This window comes from Thalassophryne amazonica, chromosome 10 (assembly GCF_902500255.1).
Source record: "Thalassophryne amazonica chromosome 10, fThaAma1.1, whole genome shotgun sequence".
NCBI lineage: Eukaryota > Metazoa > Chordata > Actinopteri > Batrachoidiformes > Batrachoididae > Thalassophryne > Thalassophryne amazonica.
The window spans coordinates 118,273,264-118,293,301 of NC_047112.1; the positions used below are offsets into that span (position 1 = coordinate 118,273,264).

The 20,038-nt window shown below is 40.3% G+C and overlaps 1 protein-coding gene across 1 annotated transcript in view; it reads right to left on the minus strand.

Annotated features, from left to right (window-relative positions):
- Nucleotides 1–200: 200 nt before the first annotated feature.
- Nucleotides 201–20,038, minus strand: part of tmco1 (transmembrane and coiled-coil domains 1) — a 47,741-nt gene continuing 27,903 nt past the window's right edge. Inside the window, exons 5-7 of the mRNA XM_034180764.1 lie at nt 19,049–19,116; nt 15,331–15,475; nt 201–679 (exon numbers count right to left, since the gene is read on the minus strand). Of these exons, the coding sequence (XP_034036655.1) occupies nt 581–679; nt 15,331–15,475; nt 19,049–19,116 (312 nt within the window). The 3' untranslated portion in view covers nt 201–580. The remainder of the gene's footprint in view (nt 680–15,330; nt 15,476–19,048; nt 19,117–20,038) is intronic.

Sequence of the window (20,038 nt, forward strand, 5' to 3'; positions counted from 1 at the left end):
ACCTTCTTGCTTTGAGGCAACAGTGCTTAACCACTAAGCCACTGTGCTGCTGTGATGAGGTATATGCATTTCAAAATTTTCCATTTTGTCCTCGTTTAGCTTTCTTACCTTATGACATAAAAGTCTTCATGAGTAAAAAACAAAAGCCCACCTGATTGTCCTTTTCTGTCAAGTGGCAGAAGTAATAATAATAATAATAATACTCATGAAATTAGTGATTTTAAGCCTTTTTTGAGTAAAATGCATAAAAAAAACACCAAAATGATGACAAAACTTTATTAATCAGTAAGAAGCAAGGATGCAGACAACAGCGTGCAGCTCGAATGAAAAATTAACCTTATTAGGTCAATTATAATTAAAACCAGACAATGTTTGACATGAACTAAACCTAACTGAACCTTGACATGAACCTTTGATTCCTTTTGTAATGTCTATGAACAAAAACTCTTCTAACTGCTAAAAAAAGAGAATGTGACACATTTGTGAAGAACCAATCCAAACCATGACAGACTAACAGGTCTGCTGGTGCTGTGACTGGTGAGAACCTGCAGACAGTAAGACCGCTGGAAACGCCTGGCAGTCAGGAAAACTTGGCCGCTTGGGGAGGAGGTCCAAGAAAACCTCCGGCCTGTTTGGTAGCAGCTCTGGAAGGTGCGAGCCCCAGCATCTTTTGGATATTCTGAAGAAAAAACACAGCACAATCTTCTCTTAGAGGAAGAGAAACCACGGCTTCTTGATGACTTCTATTCCACATGAAATGATACAGGTCCACAATCATCTAAAACATCAGGAAAATGCATCAAAGGAATCAGTGCTAACGAACCCTGAGTCTGTTCACTAAACACACTGTAGCCATGATGTACTGGATCTGACTCTGCTCACAAATATTAGCTTCACTGACTTTAAAACATGATCAGAGAGAAACCTAAAATGAAACAAGAGCAATCCGAGATTTCTGACATCTGCCAAGGGTTGAGGAGGACTCAAAAGATATGTGATTCACGTGAGTTCAAGATGGTGTCACTGTAAGTGGTCCTGTTTTTGCTTCTCTCCCTGGTCATCGCTCAACTTCTACCTGCTGCACCCTGACTATCTTTTTTTCCAGTGAGAAGCTGGATGTCTAGCAATTTCCTACTTTTAAACTCTGATAAGACTGAAATGATGGTTCTTGGTCCAGTGAGACATCGGCATCAATTTGACCAGCTAATGCTTAGCCTAGGTTCGTGTCTCATACATCACACTGGAACCTTGGGGTAATTTTTGATCCTACGTTGTCCTTTGGCCTCCATGTTAGAGATATTACTAGGACTGCTTTCTTCCACCTGCGAAATATAGCGAAGATTCATCCCATCCTGTCTATGCTGAGACCCTGATCCATGCATTTGTCTCTTCTAGATTGGACTACTGCAATGTTCTATTTTCTGGTTTACCACAGTCCACCATTAGGCTTTGACACGAAGCAGAAAATTTGACCAGATTACACCTATTTTGGCGTCTCTTCACTGGCTTCCTGTCCCAGTGAGATCAGATTTTAAGGTTCTGCTGCAACCCCTGGCAAAAATGATGGAATCACCGGCCTCGGAGGATGTTCATTCAGTTGTTTAATTTTGTAGAAAAAAAGCAGATCACACACATGACACAAAACTAAAGTCATTTCAAATGGCAACTTTCTGGCTTTAAGAAACACTATAAGAAATCAGGAAAAAAAATTATGGCAGTCAGTAACGGTTACTTTTTTAGACCAAGCAGAGGGAAAAAATATGGAATCACGCAATTCTGAGGAAAGAATTATGGAATCATGAAAAACAAAAGAACGCTCCAACACATCACTAGTATTTTGTTGCATCTCCCCAGTGCCTTTACCTGACATGCAGCCCCATATCATCAATGACTGTGGAAATTTACATGTTCTCTTCAGGCAGTCATCTTTATAAATCCCATTGGAACGGCACCAAACAAAAGTTCCAGCATCATCACCTTGCCCAATGCAGATTCGAGATTCATCACTGAATATGACTTTCATCCAGTCATCCACAGTCCACGATTGCTTTTCCTTAGCCCATTGTAACCTTGTTTTTTTCTGTTTAGGTGTTAATGATGGCTTTCGTTTATCTTTTCTGTATGTAAATCCCATTTCCTTTAGGTGGTTTCTTACAGTTCGGTCACAGACGTTGACTCCAGTTTCCTCCCATTCGTTCCTCATTTGTTTTGTTGTGCATTTTCGATTTTTGAGACATGCTTTGATGTATTCCTTGGTCTACCAGTATGTTTGCCTTTAACAACAAACGTTTGTATTTGGTCCAGAGTTTAGACACAGCTGACTGTGAACAACCAACATCTTTTGCAACATTGCGTGATGATTTACCCTCTTTTAAGAGTTTGATAATCCTCTCCTTTGTTTCAATTGACATCTCTCGTGTTGGAGCCATGATTCATGTCAGTCCACTTGGTGCAACAGCTCTCCAAGGTGTGATCACTCCTTTTTAGATGCAGACTAACGAGCAGATCTGATATGATGCAGGTGTTAGTTTTGGGGATGAAAATTTACAGGGTGATTCCATAATTTATTCCTCAGAATTGAGTGAGTCCATATTTTTTTCCTCTGCTTGGTCTAAACAAGTAACCGTTACTGACTGCCACAATTATTTTTCTTGATTTCTTATAGTGTTTCTTAAAGCCAGAAAGTTGCCATTTGAAATGACTTTAGTTTTGTGTCATGTCTGTGATCTGCTTTTTTTCTACAAAATTAAACAACTGAATGAACATCCTCCGAGGCCAGTGATTCCATAATTTTTGCCAGGGGTTGTACTAACCTATAAAATTATTCATGGACTGGCATCTCCTGACTGAGCTGACAGAATTAAACCCTATGTACCAGTCCGGGTTTTGCATTCTCAGAGTGCAGGACTACTTTGTGTCCCTAGGGTGAATAATAAGTCTGCAGGTCACAGAACTTTCTCTTATCGTGCCGCTGTTCTATGGAATGATCTCCCTGCATAAAAAAAAAATAAAAACAATTCAGATTCTGTGGAGAATTTCAAGTCCAGACTTAAGATGCTCTCATTTTCCCTTTCATATGGCTAGCATACTGACATAGTATGTTTCTATGCTTTTTACTCTTTTAATTAATTTTATTAATAATCAGAGTGGGCCGTGGCCTCAACTTTACCTAAATTCTGGGTCTTTTAGTGATGCTTAGGGCTAGTGGCCGGCGATCACCTTAGTATTTCCTGTTTTACTTGTTGTTTAATGCCAGGCATCGACATTGATTGTGTCTGACTGTCCAGGACAAGTGTAAAATGTGATCGGACAATTGATATGCTCTAATCGTTGTCCGACCGGACAAATGGCATTTTTTTGGTTTAAAACATTCAAATTCTTTATTTTCATTGCTCAGAACCAAAATACCTGACCGCCGCCTTTTTGTTTTCTTATTTATATCACGTCTTGTGTCGCACCTCGCGAGAAAGCATCTTCAGTTTTTCCCGCCACCCTCCACGCAGCGGACAATCGGAAAACATGATATCAGTGTGTGTGCAAGACCACTGTATGGAGTGTGTGTTTGGAGTAGAGGCTGACATTTTTTCAGGAATCCCACGGATAAGGGGATTCCCACGGGATGGGAGTCAACTTTGCTATTTATCACATGATTGGGATGGTATTAGATTAAAAATTCACCGGCGCGAGAACCAAGGTTTTAGGCAGCGAGCCGTCCTGCTGTCATTTGAGCGGTCAATTTTCGAAAGACACCGAAAAAATGGCGGGTGGCTTTGCTTAAAGCCGTCTAAAATTAAGACTGGGTCTGATAGTTGCAGCCGTCTGTGTGTGTGAGTCGGCTGGCAGCGGGGGGGCAGAGACACTAAACTCGTCTCTGGACTGTTCTGATGGTTCGTCCTGTTCACTCCGTGTGCACGTGTCAGTGACAGTTAGACTGAAATTATGAGATGAAATAAATTGGTCAGAATTCCTTAAAATGAGAATATATGAATGAACAGAAAAAAAAAAAAAAACACGTGTGTTTAAAAAAACCTGATGTGTAGAAACTCTGCAGTGATGTTCAGAAGCAGAAATCACATAAAGCAGCTGAGAACTCTGAACTTTAACAGGCTGTTATTTTACAAAGATATTTATTTTAGATGGTTTAATGGAGTTGTTTAATGTTCAAGCACAAAACGTGACTGAGGAGGAGAAAAAAGAGGAAATGAACTCTATAGTCAGAATAAAAATACAAGCTGCTGATTTTGTTATTTTTCAAAGTTATCAGGCCACAGTTCTGAGTTAAAGTAAGTTACCTCTTATTATTTTCAAAAATCACGAGTCAAATCAGTCTGCATTGTTCAGTTTTTCCTGCACGTTTGTGTATTTTTTCCTTCTTTATAAGAGTTTGGTTTTTGTGTTTGTTCTACTACAAAGTTTTAAAAAACAGTAAAATGTTAACACTTTTCTTTATAGCAGTTCTTTAATTTCAGAAATGGAACAGAAACAACCACAAATAAAAAAGTAGGATCTGTATAATAAAAATGATGTTATATTCCCAGTTTCTCCACTCACAGCCACAGAGGCCAAACATTCTTCCAGAGTTTTGTCTTGGTCTGGTGGTTGGCTCTCACTGCGGTATTGTATCACTTCCTGTTCCGGAGCACAGCGGTGTTTTTCTGTATCTGTTAGCTGTTTAATCTGCACAGTTAGATTGATCTAGTTATCTAGATTACGATTTGTTTCCCAGTGTAATCTTTACGTGCCTTAACTAAAGCACTCCTTCTGCTGAATCACCTCTAAATTATTTACACATTATTCACTTTGCGTGTTTTTAGGAATCCGCTAGCTTAGCGCAGCTACTAGCTCTTAGCCGGTTTAGCATGGCGGCTTCTCCTGTCTCTCCCGCACTTTTCTGCTCTGGGTGTGAAATGTTTAGTTATTCCTCGGCCTCCTTTAGCAGTAACGGTACTTGTAATAAGTGTAGCTTATTCGTAGCTTTGGAGGCCAGGCTGGGCGAATTGGAGACTCGGCTCCGCACCGTGGAAAATTCTACAGCTAGCCAGGCCCCTGTAGTCGGTGCGGACCAAGGTAGCTTAGCCGCCGTTAGTTACCCCCTGGCAGATCCCGAGCAGCCGGGAAAGCAGGCCGACTGGGTGACTGTGAGGAGGAAGCGTAGCCCTAAACAGAAGCCCCGTGTACACCGTCAACCCGTTCACATCTCTAACCGTTTTTCCCCACTCGACGACACACCCGCTGAGGATCAAACTCTGGTTATTGGCGACTCTGTTTTGAGAAATGTGAAGTTAGCGACACCAGCAACCATAGTCAATTGTCTTCCGGGGGCCAGAGCAGGCGACATTGAAGGAAATTTGAAACTGCTGGCTAAGGCTAAGCGTAAATTTGGTAAGATTGTAATTCACGTCGGCAGTAATGACACCCGGTTACGCCAATCGGAGGTCACTAAAATTAACATTAAATCGGTGTGTAACTTTGCAAAAACAGTGTCGGACTCTGTAGTTTTCTCTGGGCCCCTCCCCAATCAGACCGGGAGTGACATGTTTAGCCGCATGTTCTCCTTGAATTGCTGGCTGTCTGAGTGGTGTCCAAAAAATGAGGTGGGCTTCATAGATAATTGGCAAGCTTCTGGGGAAAACCTGGTCTTGTTAGGAGAGACGGCATCCATCCCACTTTGGATGGAGCAGCTCTCATTTCTAGAAATCTGGCCAATTTTCTTAAATCCTCCAAACCGTGACTATCCAGGGTTGGGACCAGGAAGCAGAGTTGTAGTCTTACACACCTCTCTGCAGCTTCTCTCCCCCTGCCATCCCCTCATTACCCCATCCCCGTAGAGACGGTGCCTGCTCCCAGACCACCAATAACCAGCAAAAATCTATTTAAAGATAAAAATTCAAAAAGAAAAAATAATATAGCACCTTCAACTGCACCACAGACTAAAACAGTTAAATGTGGTCTATTAAACATTAGGTCTCTCTCTTCTAAGTCCCTGTTGGTAAATGATATAATAATTGATCAACATATTGATTTATTCTGCCTTACAGAAACCTGGTTACAGCAGGATGAATATGTTAGTTTAAATGAGTCAACACCCCCGAGTCACACTAACTGTCAGAATGCTCGTAGCACGGGCCGGGGCGGAGGATTAGCAGCAATCTTCCATTCTAGCTTATTAATTAATCAAAAACCCAGACAGAGCTTTAATTCATTTGAAAGCTTGACTCTTAGTCTTGTCCATCCAAATTGGAAGTCCCAAAAACCAGTTTTATTTGTTATTATCTATCGTCCACCTGGTCGTTACTGTGAGTTTCTCTGTGAATTTTCAGACCTTTTGTCTGACTTAGTGCTTAGCTCAGATAAGATAATTATAGTGGGCGATTTTAACATCCACACAGATGCTGAGAATGACAGCCTCAACACTGCATTTAATCTATTATTAGACTCTATTGGCTTTGCTCAAAAAGTAAATGAGTCCACCCACCACTTTAATCATATCTTAGATCTTGTTCTGACTTATGGTATGGAAATAGAAGACTTAACAGTATTCCCTGAAAACTCCCTTCTGTCTGATCATTTCTTAATAACATTTACATTTACTCTGATGGACTACCCAGCAGTGGGGAATAAGTTTCATTACACTAGAAGTCTTTCAGAAAGCGCTGTAACTAGGTTTAAGGATATGATTCCTTCTTTATGTTCTCTAATGCCATATACCAACACAGTGCAGAGTAGCTACCTAAACTCTGTAAGGGAGCTAGAGTATCTCGTCAATAGTTTTACATCCTCATTGAAGACAACTTTGGATGCTGTAGCTCCTCTGAAAAAGAGAGCTTTAAATCAGAAGTGCCTGACTCCGTGGTATAACTCACAAACTCGTAGCTTAAAGCAGATAACCCGTAAGTTGGAGAGGAAATGGCGTCTCACTAATTTAAAAGATCTTCACTTAGCCTGGAAAAAGAGTCTGTTGCTCTATAAAAAAGCCCTCCGTAAAGCTAGGACATCTTTCTACTCATCACTAATTGAAGAAAATAAGAACAACCCCAGGTTTCTTTTCAGCACTGTAGCCAGGCTGACAAAGAGTCAGAGCTCTATTGAGCTGAGTATTCCATTAACTTTAACTAGTAATGACTTCATGACTTTCTTTGCGAACAAAATTTTAACTATTAGAGAAAAAATTACTCATAACCATCCCAAAGACGTATCGTTATCTTTGGCTGCTTTCAGTGATGCCGGTATTTGGTTAGACTCTTTCTCTCCGATTGTTCTGTCTGAGTTATTTTCATTAGTTACTTCATCCAAACCATCAACATGTTTATTAGACCCCATTCCTACCAGGCTGCTCAAGGAAGCCCTACCATTATTTAATGCTTCGATCTTAAATATGATCAATCTATCTTTGTTAGTTGGCTATGTACCACAGGCTTTTAAGGTGGCAGTAATTAAACCATTACTTAAAAAGCCATCACTTGACCCAGCTATCTTAGCTAATTATAGGCCAATCTCCAACCTTCCTTTTCTCTCAAAAATTCTTGAAAGGGTAGTTGTAAAACAGCTAACTGATCATCTGCAGAGGAATGGTCTATTTGAAGAGTTTCAGTCAGGTTTTAGAATTCATCATAGTACAGAAACATTAGTGAAGGTTACAAATGATCTTCTTATGGCCTCGGACAGTGGACTCATCTCTGTGCTTGTTCTGTTAGACCTCAGTGCTGCTTTTGATACTGTTGACCATAAAATTTTATTACAGAGATTAGAGCATGCCATAGGTATTAAAGGCACTGCGCTGCGGTGGTTTGAATCATATTTGTCTAATAGATTACAGTTTGTTCATGTAAATGGGGAATCTTCTTCACAGACTAAAGTTAATTATGGAGTTCCACAAGGTTCTGTGCTAGGACCAATTTTATTCACTTTATACATGCTTCCCTGAGGCAGTATTATTAGACGGTATTGCTTAAATTTTCATTGTTACGCAGATGATACCCAGCTTTATCTATCCATGAAGCCAGAGGACACACACCAATTAGCTGAACTGCAGGATTGTCTTACAGACATAAAGACATGGATGACCTCTAATTTCCTGCTTTTAAACTCAGATAAAACTGAAGTTATTGTACTTGGCCCCACAAATCTTAGAAACATGGTGTCTAACCAGATCCTTACTCTGGATGGCATTACCCTGAGCTCTAGTAATACTGTGAGAAATCTTGGAGTCATTTTTGATCAGGATATGTCATTCAAAGCGCATATTAAACAAATATGTAGGACTGCTTTTTTGCATTTCCGCAATATCTCTAAAATCAGAAAGGTCTTGTCTCAGAGTGATGCTGAAAAACTAATTCATGCATTTATTTCCTCTAGGCTGGACTACTGTAATTCATTATTATCAGGTTGTCCTAAAAGTTCCCTAAAAAGCCTTCAGTTAATTCAAAATGCTGCAGCTAGAGTACTGACGGGGACTAGAAGGAGAGAGCATATCTCACCCATATTGGCCTCTCTTCATTGGCTTCCTGTTAATTCTAGAATAGAATTTAAAATTCTTCTTCTTACTTATAAGGTTTTGAATAATCACGTCCCATCTTATCTTAGGGACCTCGTAGTACCATATCACCCCAATAGAGCGCTTCGCTCTCAGACTGCAGGCTTACTTGTAGTTCCTAGGGTTTGTAAGAGTAGAATGGGAGGCAGAGCCTTCAGCTTTCAGGCTCCTCTCCTGTGGAACCAGCTCCCAATTCAGATCAGGGAGACAGACACCCTCTCTACTTTTAAGATTAGGCTTAAAACTTTCCTTTTTGCTAAAGCTTATAGTTAGGGCTGGATCAGGTGACCCTGAACCATCCCTTAGTTATGCTGCTATAGACGTAGACTGCTGGGGGGGTTCCCATGATGCACTGTTTCTTTCTCTTTTTGCTCTGTATGCACCACTCTGCATTTAATCATTAGTTATTGATCTCTGCTCCCCTCCACAGCATGTCTTTTTCCTGGTTCTCTCCCTCAGCCCCAACCAGTCCCAGCAGAAGACTGCCCTCCCTGAGCCTGGTTCTGCTGGAGGTTTCTTCCTGTTAAAAGGGAGTTTTTCCTTCCCACTGTAGCCAAGTGCTTGCTCACAGGGGGTCGTTTTGACCGTTGGGGTTTTACATAATTATTGTATGGCCTTGCCTTACAATATAAAGCGCCTTGGGGCAACTGTTTGTTGTGATTTGGCGCTATGTAAAAAAATTTATTGATTGATTGATTGATTGGTGGCTTCCCTCACTTGTCTTCTTCCAGCATGTACATTTAGTTTTTGAGAGCTGCCTACCTGACACAGATTTACCATAAAGTACCACACTGTTTGTATTTCTGAATGATTGATATAAATAAAGTCTAAGAAATATTCAGTGAGTTGGAAATGTTCATGTTTTCATCCTCTGACATTTCCCAAGAAAACTGGCTGCAAATATTATTAACTAATTCTTCCATTAACAATAAACTGTCCTGTCCCAACCTTTTTTTCTTGGAAAATGCTGCAGACCTCAAATGTAGGAATGGTTAGATATTAACAAAAAATAAATAAAAAATAAAGCTGACCTCACAAAACATGAAACATGTTGGTTTCATACAGTCTGTAGTTACAGAAATAGAAGACAAAGTAAATGTCAGGATCATCACGTGTCCATCACCACCACATTTTGAAAAACTATAAGACCACAGGCCATGCATTATTTATGTTTTGTGTCTTTTAGTGAAGTTTTTTAAAAATTTGGATTAAGGCAATAAGTGCCTCCCTGTATTACCACAGACGAACTGTTCCTGAAATAAAACTGCAGAACACTAAAGCATAAAAACTAAAAGAATGAAAAAATGGGAGCGGTACAGGAGCAGGAGTCATTCTGCATGGGAGCGGGATGGGAGTGAGAGTCATTTTACCAGGAGTGGGACAGGACAGGATTTTTTTTTTTAATCTGGCCCAGGATTGGGATGGGACAGGAATTTTTCTCTGGGAGTGGGACGGGACAGGAGTGAAAATCTACTCCTGTCTCACCCTCTAGTTCGTAGCATCTTCTTGCGAGATACTGTGGCAGGAAACATTAGATAACGAACATCGCATCGATTAATACGCCTTTTAAAGAATATATTGAACAGAATGTCTTTTCTAAAACCTCCGAAACCGGGACAGATACCAGGGAAAACACCAGTCAAACAAAAGCATCAACCCCTGCAAGTGTAAAAGCTTCAAAGAAGAGGTATGAAGAAAAAGGAAGAGAGAGGACATTTGTGAGTAGCTGAACACAGGATTATTCGTGGCTGGGGCACAAAGAAGAGGACAACACAATACGAGGTCTGTTAGAAAAGTTTCCGACCTTTTTTTTTTTCCAAAAACCTGATGGATTTGAATCACGTGTGCTTGCGTGAGCCAACCTTGAACCTTTGTGCGCATGCGTGATTTTTTTCACACCTGTTGATTGCGTCATTTGCTTGTAAGCAGCCTCTGTGTGAGGATGGGTGGAGTCTCTCGTCGTTTTTTCTTTGCAAGGAAATGGTGGAATGACTGGAGCAGTGCCGCATCAAATTTTGCCACAAACTGGCCGACAACCAGGTGGAAACCATTCGGATTATTCAGATGGCTTTCGGTGACGATCCTCTGGGCATCACACAGATTAAGCAGCGGTACAACCGGTTTAAAGACGGCCGCACAACAGAGAGCGCACCGCACTCCGGTCGGCCATCAACATGCTGAAATGACCGGATCATTCCAAAATGAACGCTGTGATGATGTGGGACCGTCGTGTGATTATCCGAGAAACTGCGGAAGAGGTGGACATCAGGACTTTTTCGCCACATTCCACTGTGAAAGAAGATTTTGCCATGAAAAGAGCGGCGGCAAAATTCATCGGCACGAAGCTGGTGGCGCAGCAACAGCAGCTCCGTGATGAAGCCTCACAGGACATGCCCTGACATGCCCAGCTCTTGCACCATTCAGAAGATTCAGACGGCTTTCTGTGGCTTTTCAGTCGTGTGACTATCTGAGAAATTGTAGTAGAGCTGGGCATGTCACAACATGTCCTGTGAGGCTTCAACACGGAGCTGCTTTTGCTGCGCCATCAGCCTTGTGCCAAAGCCATCGGCATGAATTTCACCAAATCTTCTTTCACAGTGGAATGTGCCGAAAAAGTGCTGATGTCCACCTCTTCTGCAATTTCTCGGATAGTCACACGACGGTCCCGCATCATCGCAGAGTTCACTTTGGAAATGATCCAGTCATTTCTGCATGTTGATGCCGCCCGGAGCACAGTGCGCTCTCCACCGTTGTGCGGCCGTCTTTAAACCGGTTGTACCGCTCAATCTGTGTGATGCCCACACTGCAAAAAAAGAATAAATCAAACCAAATCAATTTTATTTATATAGCGCCAAATCACAACAAACAGTTGCCCCAAGGCGCTTTATATTGTAAGGCAAGGCCATACAATAATTACAGAAAAACCCCAACGGTCAAACCGACCCCCTGTGAGCAAGCACTTGGCGACAGTGGGAAGGAAAAACTCCCTTTTAACAGGAAGAAACCTCCAGCAGAACCAGGCTCAGGGAGGGGCAGTCTTCTGCTGGGACTGGTTGGGGCTGAGGGAGAGAACCAGGAAAAAGACATGCTGTGGAGGGGAGCAGAGATCAATCACTAATGATTAAATGCAGAGTGGTGCATACAGAGCAAAAAGAGAAAGAAACACTCAGTGCATCATGGGAACCCCCCAGCAGTCTACGTCTATAGCAGCATAACTAAGGGATGGTTCAGGGTCACCTGATCCAGCCCTAACTATAAGCTTTAGCAAAAAGGAAAGTTTTAAGCCTAATCTTAAAAGTAGAGAGGGTGTCTGTCTCCCTGATCCGAATTGGGAGCTGGTTCCACAGGAGAGGAGCCTGAAAGCTGAAGGCTCTGCCTCCCATTCTACTCTTACAAACCCTAGGAACTACAAGTAAGCCTGCAGTCTGAGAGCGAAGCGCTCTATTGGGGTGATATGGTACTATGAGGTCCCTAAGATAAGATGGGACCTGATTATTCAAAACCTTATAAGAAGAAGAATTTTAAATTCTATTCTAGAATTAACAGGAAGCCAATGAAGAGAGGCCAATATGGGTGAGATATGCTCTCTCCTTCTAGTCCCCGTCAGTACTCTAGCTGCAGCATTTTGAATTAACTGAAGGCTTTTCAGGGAACTTTTAGGACAACCTGATAATAATGAATTACAATAGTCCAGCTTAGAGGAAATAAATGCATGAATTAGTTTTTCAGCATCACTCTGAGACAAGACCTTTCTAATTTTAGAGATATTGCGTAAATGCAAAAAAGCAGTCCTACATATTTGTTTAATATGCGCTTTGAATGACATATCCTGATCAAAAATGACTCCAAGATTTCTCACAGTATTACTAGAGGTCAGGGTAATGCCATCCAGAGTAAGGATCTGGTTAGACACCATGTTTCTAAGATTTGTGGGGCCAAGTACAATAACTTCAGTTTTATCTGAATTTAAAAACTGAAAATTAGAGGTCATCCATGTCTTTATGTCTGTAAGACAATCCTGCAGTTTAGCTAATTGGTGTGTGTCCTCTGGCTTCATGGATAGATAAAGCTGGGTATCATCTGCGTAACAATGAAAATTTAAGCAATACCGTCTAATAATACTGCCTAAGGGAAGCATGTATAAAGTGAATACAATCAGTCGTAGCACAGAACCTTGTGGAACTCCATAATTAACCTTAGTTCGTGAAGAAGATTCCCCATTTACATGAACAAAATGTAACTGCAGCGCAGTGCCTTTAATACCTATGGCATGCTCTAATCTCTGTAATAAAATTTTATGGTCAACAGTATCAAAAGCAGCACTGAGGTCTAACAGAACAAGCACAGAGATGAGTCCACTGTCACGCTGTTTCTGTACTATGATGAATTCTAAAACCTGACTGAAACTCTTCAAATAGACCATTCCTCTGCAGATGATCAGTTAGCTGTTTTACAACTACCCTTTCAAGAATTTTTGAGAGAAAAGGAAGGTTGGTGATTGGCCTATAATTAGCTAAGATAGCTAGGTCAGTTGTTGTGTTGATGATGAAATATATGTTATAGTATATAGTTCATCATCGGCACAACATAAAAGTCTTAGTGCAGACTGTTGCCTGCAAATTTGAAGTATTCTCAACTATTCTTTTTTACAGCGCAGATGATCGTCACCGAAAGCCGTCTGAATAATCCGAATGGTTTCCACCTGGCTGTCGGCCAGTTTGTAGCAAAATTTGATCCAGTCGCACTGCTCCAGTTGTTCTGCCATTTCCTTGCAAAGAAAAAATGACGAAAGACTCCACCATCCTCACACAAAGGCTGCTTACAAGCAAATGACGCAACCGACAGGCGTGAAAAAAATCACGCATGCGCATGAAGGTTCAAGGTTTGCTCACGCAAGCACACGTGATTCAAATCTATCAGGTTTTTGAAAAAAAAATAAGATAAGGTCGGAAACCTTTCTAATAGACCTCGTATATTGCCATGTCTGTCGGGATTTTCCTTCAATTGCCGAACAGTAAGTCATTTTTAAATGTTGAAATAAAAGAATTTGATTTGCTACTGGCAAATGATCGTGCACCGAACAGTGATTAATTCAGAAAACACACAGGAGAGAAGAAGATGCATATTGGCATTTACCAATTATTTTATTTTTTTTCCCCAATTATGAACAATCGCAGGAGAGAAACATTATGAATTATGTCTTGGTTAACGGATTAAAAGGCTAGAGGCTATGCATGCAATATGCAATAAAATGTATTTTTTGGAAATTTAATTTTACCACCCACACAGGAGAGTGACAGTGTTAACTTTTTCATGAAGTGATATGTCACAGCAAAGAAATCTCAGTCCCAGAAAATGTTGAAATGTAATGATTTTTCTATTTCAGCTGCAATTCTTATGTTGGAATATTAAAGTTAAAGTACTTACAAACAAAAGAAGTATGACAGGTTTTTATTAAGTGAAAAGTTAGAGCTAAGTAGATGTGATAAATACTTAATTTGAATCTCACTCAAGGGTTGTCCAGACAACCAGCTTTTCCTATAGGACAAGTAAACTGCCAGGGTTACTTGTCCTACAGACAAGTACACTAAAAAACTTCATGTCAATGCCTGAATGCTGACAAATTAAACAGTATTTCTTGTCTTTCTGATGCCTGATTCTGTTTTTTCTCTCTGTTTAAGGTGCAGCTCCACCCAGAGATGGGTGTGGTATTTGTGCTGGAGACCCTCCTGTCCTGTGCACCAACAGCATTTCCTGTATATTCGTTTTGTGAATTGTTCTGTAATTTATGTCTGTAACATGGCCCAAGCAGAGGGACCCACTGGTCCCAGAGGTACCACTCTTACTCTAGGGGTTAGTAAGGTTAGACCTTACTTGACGCAACTCTGTTGTGATTTGGCGCTATATAAATGAAAACAAAAAAGCTTTAATCATTATTGCTAGAAATCTTAGACAAAAAGAACTTTCCCTTTAATTCTTTATGGTTACTGGGCAACCAATAATTTAATGCTTTAATCTATTGTCTTTATCTGTTTATCTATTACAGAATTCAGCTTTAATTATTATTGCTAGAATTGTTATTCAAAAAGAACTTCTTGGTAATTGTGTGCCAAATAAATCAATTCATGCCACATTAAATTATTTTTATTTCACACACACACACACACACACACACACACACACACACACACACACACACACACACACACACACACACACACACACACACACACACACACACACACACACACACACACACACACACAAAAAAATGCCCATAATGTTTTTGACAGACTTATGCTTTATGCTTGAACTTCCTGGTTTTAAGCTTATAGTTGGCACTGACTCCAATTCTGTAGTTTCCTCCCGCAGGCAGAGATAATTTGCGCACGTGCAGTTAATATCTGAATTATGAAATAAAATAATACACCCAAATGCATTTTTTACATGGGTGTGGTTTTGGTGCTGATCTGACACCATAATAAAAGCTTCTTTCCATTGTGGTCCTTGTGAAATTATTGTTTGCGTAATGTTCACATGTCGTTCACGTAATTAATGCGTGATGGAGATTTTGAACATTTCAAAATTTTCTTTGCGCACAATTTACAACGCGTTTAAGATGGGTTTACTCTCGTGCACGGCAGAGTGCGTGCAGGTGTGCAGATCAAAGTTGTGCAAAGTGTCAGGGGGCCTTAAAGACTAGTTGTTGATGTTGGCAGAGGTGACGGTTATTAAATTTAATGGCTGAACAATCAGAAGTGTGCACGCTAAGGATACAAGTTCTGCCCTGCAGTTACCTGTCTGATGGACATGGTGCAGAGGATGTAGAGGAAGATGAAGGAGCAGTCGGTATAATCCTCACCCAGGAGGTTACGATGGGACAGGCCTTGGATGTAGGACAGCGGCACAAATGGCAGTTTGGCAACAACTCTTCCATCAAAACTGAACAAACAAAAACATAATGCACTTCATGCACTGAAAAACACTTTTTAAAAATGTTTCAAAAACTACAGGAAAAAACTATCAAGATAATTAATTTGCTTTTCCACAAATTCCATCATGAAGTGACACAGAGCAAGCTTTTCTTTAAGAGAAATTTCAACTCATTTGCTAGAAGGCACATGGGAGACTTAAGTCTAGAGTTGATGTCTTCTCTGATCCACTTCATCATTAAGATGTATATAAGTGGTGATTCAACAGACAAAAGCTGAACGATATGCACAATTCTCCAGTCCATATCTACAGAAGTTTAATTTCATGGGTGTCTCGCTGGCTTCCCTCACTTGTCTCTTTCTACAGTGGCCTTTGAGAACTGCCAACTCCAGACAGATTCACCACACAGTTCCATACGGTTTGCAAATAAGTGTTCATGTATTCATCCTCTGATAGATATATTTGTACATATAAAGAAAAATGGCTGTGAGTGAAGATTTGTGTGAACAATAATAAATCCCTTTGTGTCGACACGTTGATTTGGCAGACGTTTTACACCGGATGCCCTTATGGACGCAACTCCACATTACACAGATAAATGTGGCAGGGGTTTGAACCATCCGCACTGAAAACAAGTGCACTAACCACTTGACCATCACCCCTGTCTATGTTTCTGTGAAGGCTCTCAGTTGTCCAGGTGGTTTCCATAGTAGAGAAGCTTGAATCTTTGACTGGACTGGGTTGCTTGACGTGAGGATGTTTCACTTCTAATCGCAGAGGCTTCCTCAGCTAAAATTCTTGCTCTGGTAGTCTGTAACTAGGGATCCTAGTTACAAACAGAGCAATGTAGTGTATTCTATCAGATGTCAGGAAAACTGTAACGAACACTACATAAGTGAGACTAAGCAGCCGTTGCACAAAAGGCTATACCAGCACCGTAGAGAGGGCGCCGGTGGACCTCAGTCTGCAGTTCATCTCCACCTTAAAGACACTAACCACACGTTTAAGGACAAGGAAGTTAAAATCTTAGCCAGAGAAAAGAAATGGTTTGAGAGGGGAGTGAAGGAAGCTTTGTATGTGAAACAGATGAAACCAAGCCTTAACCGGGGAGGGGGTCTGAGACACGCTTTGTCCACTGTTTACAATGGGGTACTCAGGTCAAAGCAGTTTCAGTCTTTTGTTCATGGTAATGAGTCATTCACATCGTCAGGAAAGGCGTCAGTCCCATAGTTAGGAGGGACAGCTACCCTGTCATTAGGAGGGTGATAACTAGAGCATAATAGGTGCTAATTAGAGCTATTGTTTAGTCACTAGCCGATAGCAGTCTGCCTCTTGGTAGGAGGGGTCTGGTTAGGTTTAAAACTCCAGCTTTTGCTGGCTTCTGTTTATTCGTCTCTACAAGAGTCAGACAGAAGTCAGACTTCCAGAGCAAGAATTTTAGCTGAGGAAGCTTCTGCGATTTGAAGTGAAACATCCTCACGTCAAGCATTCCAGTCCAGTCAAAGATTCAAGCTTCTCTACCCCTGTCTATGATTTGTATCAACAATAATTGCATTTAATTTCTCCAATGACTTACAGCCTCTGAAAATGGTGGAACTGCATATCAGTTGTAATTCTTATAATGTGATATTTTTGTTAAAAACTCTTGAATTAAAGCTAAAATTTTACACAAAAAGCACATCTCAATTGTTTCATTTCAACTCTGCGATGGTGGTGTACAGAGCCAAAACTACAAAAAACATATCATGGTCCAAATACTTACAGACATGACAATAAGAACAATTCAGTTCTACTTGTATCTTAAGAATTTAATTTGTTCTTTTGTGGTACTTACTGTATGTATTTTAAATCCATAGACAAGCATTAATTACCTTCTGAGTCACCGGCCTCGGAGGATGTTCATTCAGTTGTTTCATTTTGTAGAAAAAAAGCAGATCACAGACATGACACAAAACTAAAGTCATTTCAAATGGCAACTTTCTGGCTTTAAGAAACACTAAGAAATCAAGAAAAAAAAATTGTGGCAGTCAGTAACGGTTACTTTTTTAGACCAAGCAGAGGGAAAAAAATATGGAATCACTCAATTCTGAGGAATAAATTATGGAATCATGAAAAACAAGAACGCTCCAACACATCACTAGTATTTTGTTGCACCACCTCTGGCTTTTATAACAGCTTGCAGTCTCTGAGGCATGGACTTAATGAGTGACAAACAGTACTCTTCATCAATCTGGCTCCAACTTTCTCTGATTGCTGTTGCCAGATCAGCTTTGCAGGTTGGAGCCTTGTCATGGACCATTTTCTTCAACTTTCCTCAACAAGATTTTCAATTGGATTAAGATCCGGACTATTTGCAGGCCATGACATTGACTCTATGTGTCTTTTTGCAAGGAATGTTTTCACAGTTTTTGCTCTATGGCAAGATGCATTATCATCTTGAAAAATGATTTCATCATCCCTAAACATCCTTTCAATTGATGGGATAAGAAAAGTATCAATGTAAACTTGTGCATTTATTGATGATGTAATGACAGCCATCTCCCCAGTGCCTTTACCTGACATGCAGCCCCATATCATCAATGACTGTGGAAATTTACATGTTCTCTTCAGGCAGTCATCTTTATAAATCTCATTGGAACGGCACCAAACAAAAGTTCCAGCATCATCACCTTGCCCAATGCAGATTCGAGATTCATCACTGAATATGACTTTCATCCAGTCATCCACAGTCCACGATTGCTTTTCCTTAGCCCATTGTAACCTTGTTTTTTTCTGTTTAGGTGTTAATGATGGCTTTCGTTTAGCTTTTCTGTATGTAAATCCCATTTCCTTTAGGCGGTTTCTTACAGTTCGGTCACAGACGTTGACTCCAGTTTCCTCCCATTCGTTCCTCATTTGTTTTGTTGTGCATTTTTGATTTTTGAGACATATTGCTTTAAGTTTTCTGTCTTGACACTTTGATGTCTTCCTTGGTCTACCAGTATGTTTGCCTTTAACAACCTTCCCATGTTGTTTGTATTTGGTCCAGAGTTTAGACACAGCTGACTGTGAACAACCAACATCTTTTGCAACATTACGTGATGATTTACCCTCTTTTAAGAGTTTGATAATCCTCTCCTTTGTTTCAATTGACATCTCTCGTGTTGGAGCCATGATTCATGTCAGTCCACTTGGTGCAACAGCTCTCCAAGGTGTGATCACGCCTTTTTAGATGCAGACTAACGAGCAGATCTGATTTGATGCAGGTGTTAGTTTTGGGGATGAAAATTTACAGGGTGATTCCATAATTTATTCCTCAGAATTGAGTGAGTCCATATTTTTTTCCCTCTGCTTGGTCTAAAAAAGTAACCGTTACTGACTGCCACAATTATTTTTCCTGATTTCTTATAGTGTTTCTTAAAGCCAGAAAGTTGCCATTTGAAATGACTTTAGTTTTGTGTCATGTCTGTGATCTGCTTTTTTTCTACAAAATTAAACAACTGAATGTACATCCTCTGAGGCCGGTGATTCCATAATTATTGCCAGGGGTTGTATGTAATAAAAGAACTGATTTCTTAAATCTGTGTACCTGTGGACACTTACATGGAGTTGAACATGCCCATTAAAGCCGTGAAGCAGAACCCGATAGCAAACATGGACTTCATGCGCACCTGAAAAGAAGAGAATTAAGAATAGTCATTTGGAATCAACTTGACGTGGTAAGAAGGCTGCCAAAATCAAAGACGATGTTCTGTTTGGATCTTATGTACTGAGGAAGTGATACTGCAGGTAATACTATGCTTTTTCACACTATGTATATTATGTTTACACACAGACACACATCTCCATTTTTTTTTGCACTACTCCACACAGTATACAGCTGTGCTCATAAGTTTACATGTTTACATACTCTGGCAGGATTTTAGTTTTTTTGGCCATTTTTCAGAAAATATAAATGATAACACAAAAACTTTTTTTACTCATGGTTAGTGGTTGTGTGAAGCCATTTACTGTTAAACAACTGTGTTTACCCTTTATAAATCATAATGACAACAAACTATCCAAATGAACCTGATCAAAAGTTTACATACATGTTTAATACTGTGTGTTGCCCCCTTTAACATCACTGACAGCTTGGAGTCTTTTGTGGTGGTTGTAGTTGAGGCTCTCTGATGGTAAAGCTGACACTGAATATGTTTTGGACTTTATTTACTTCAATTACAAAGAAATACAAACAGTATGGCCCTCTATGGTAAACACAGACATATAGGTAGACACCTCATGACTTGCTGCAATGTAATCCAGCCATATTGGATGGGTCTCTTCACAATAGGCTAGCACCAGAGTCAACCGGAATCAATGGAGAGTGAACAAATTTGCCGGTATTTTGTGCTGGTTATGGTTGTAATAAGCGGCGCAGTATAGAAACCAGACTGCATGGGATTACCACAAGTAAGAATGAACAATAATTTTGGTTATTTTACCATTTCTAATATTATGTCATCGTAACAAATGGTACTTACATGTAAAGTTATTTCAACAAGAACTGGTACTCTCATTAGCTGTGTTTCCATCCAACTAGTATCGCAACTC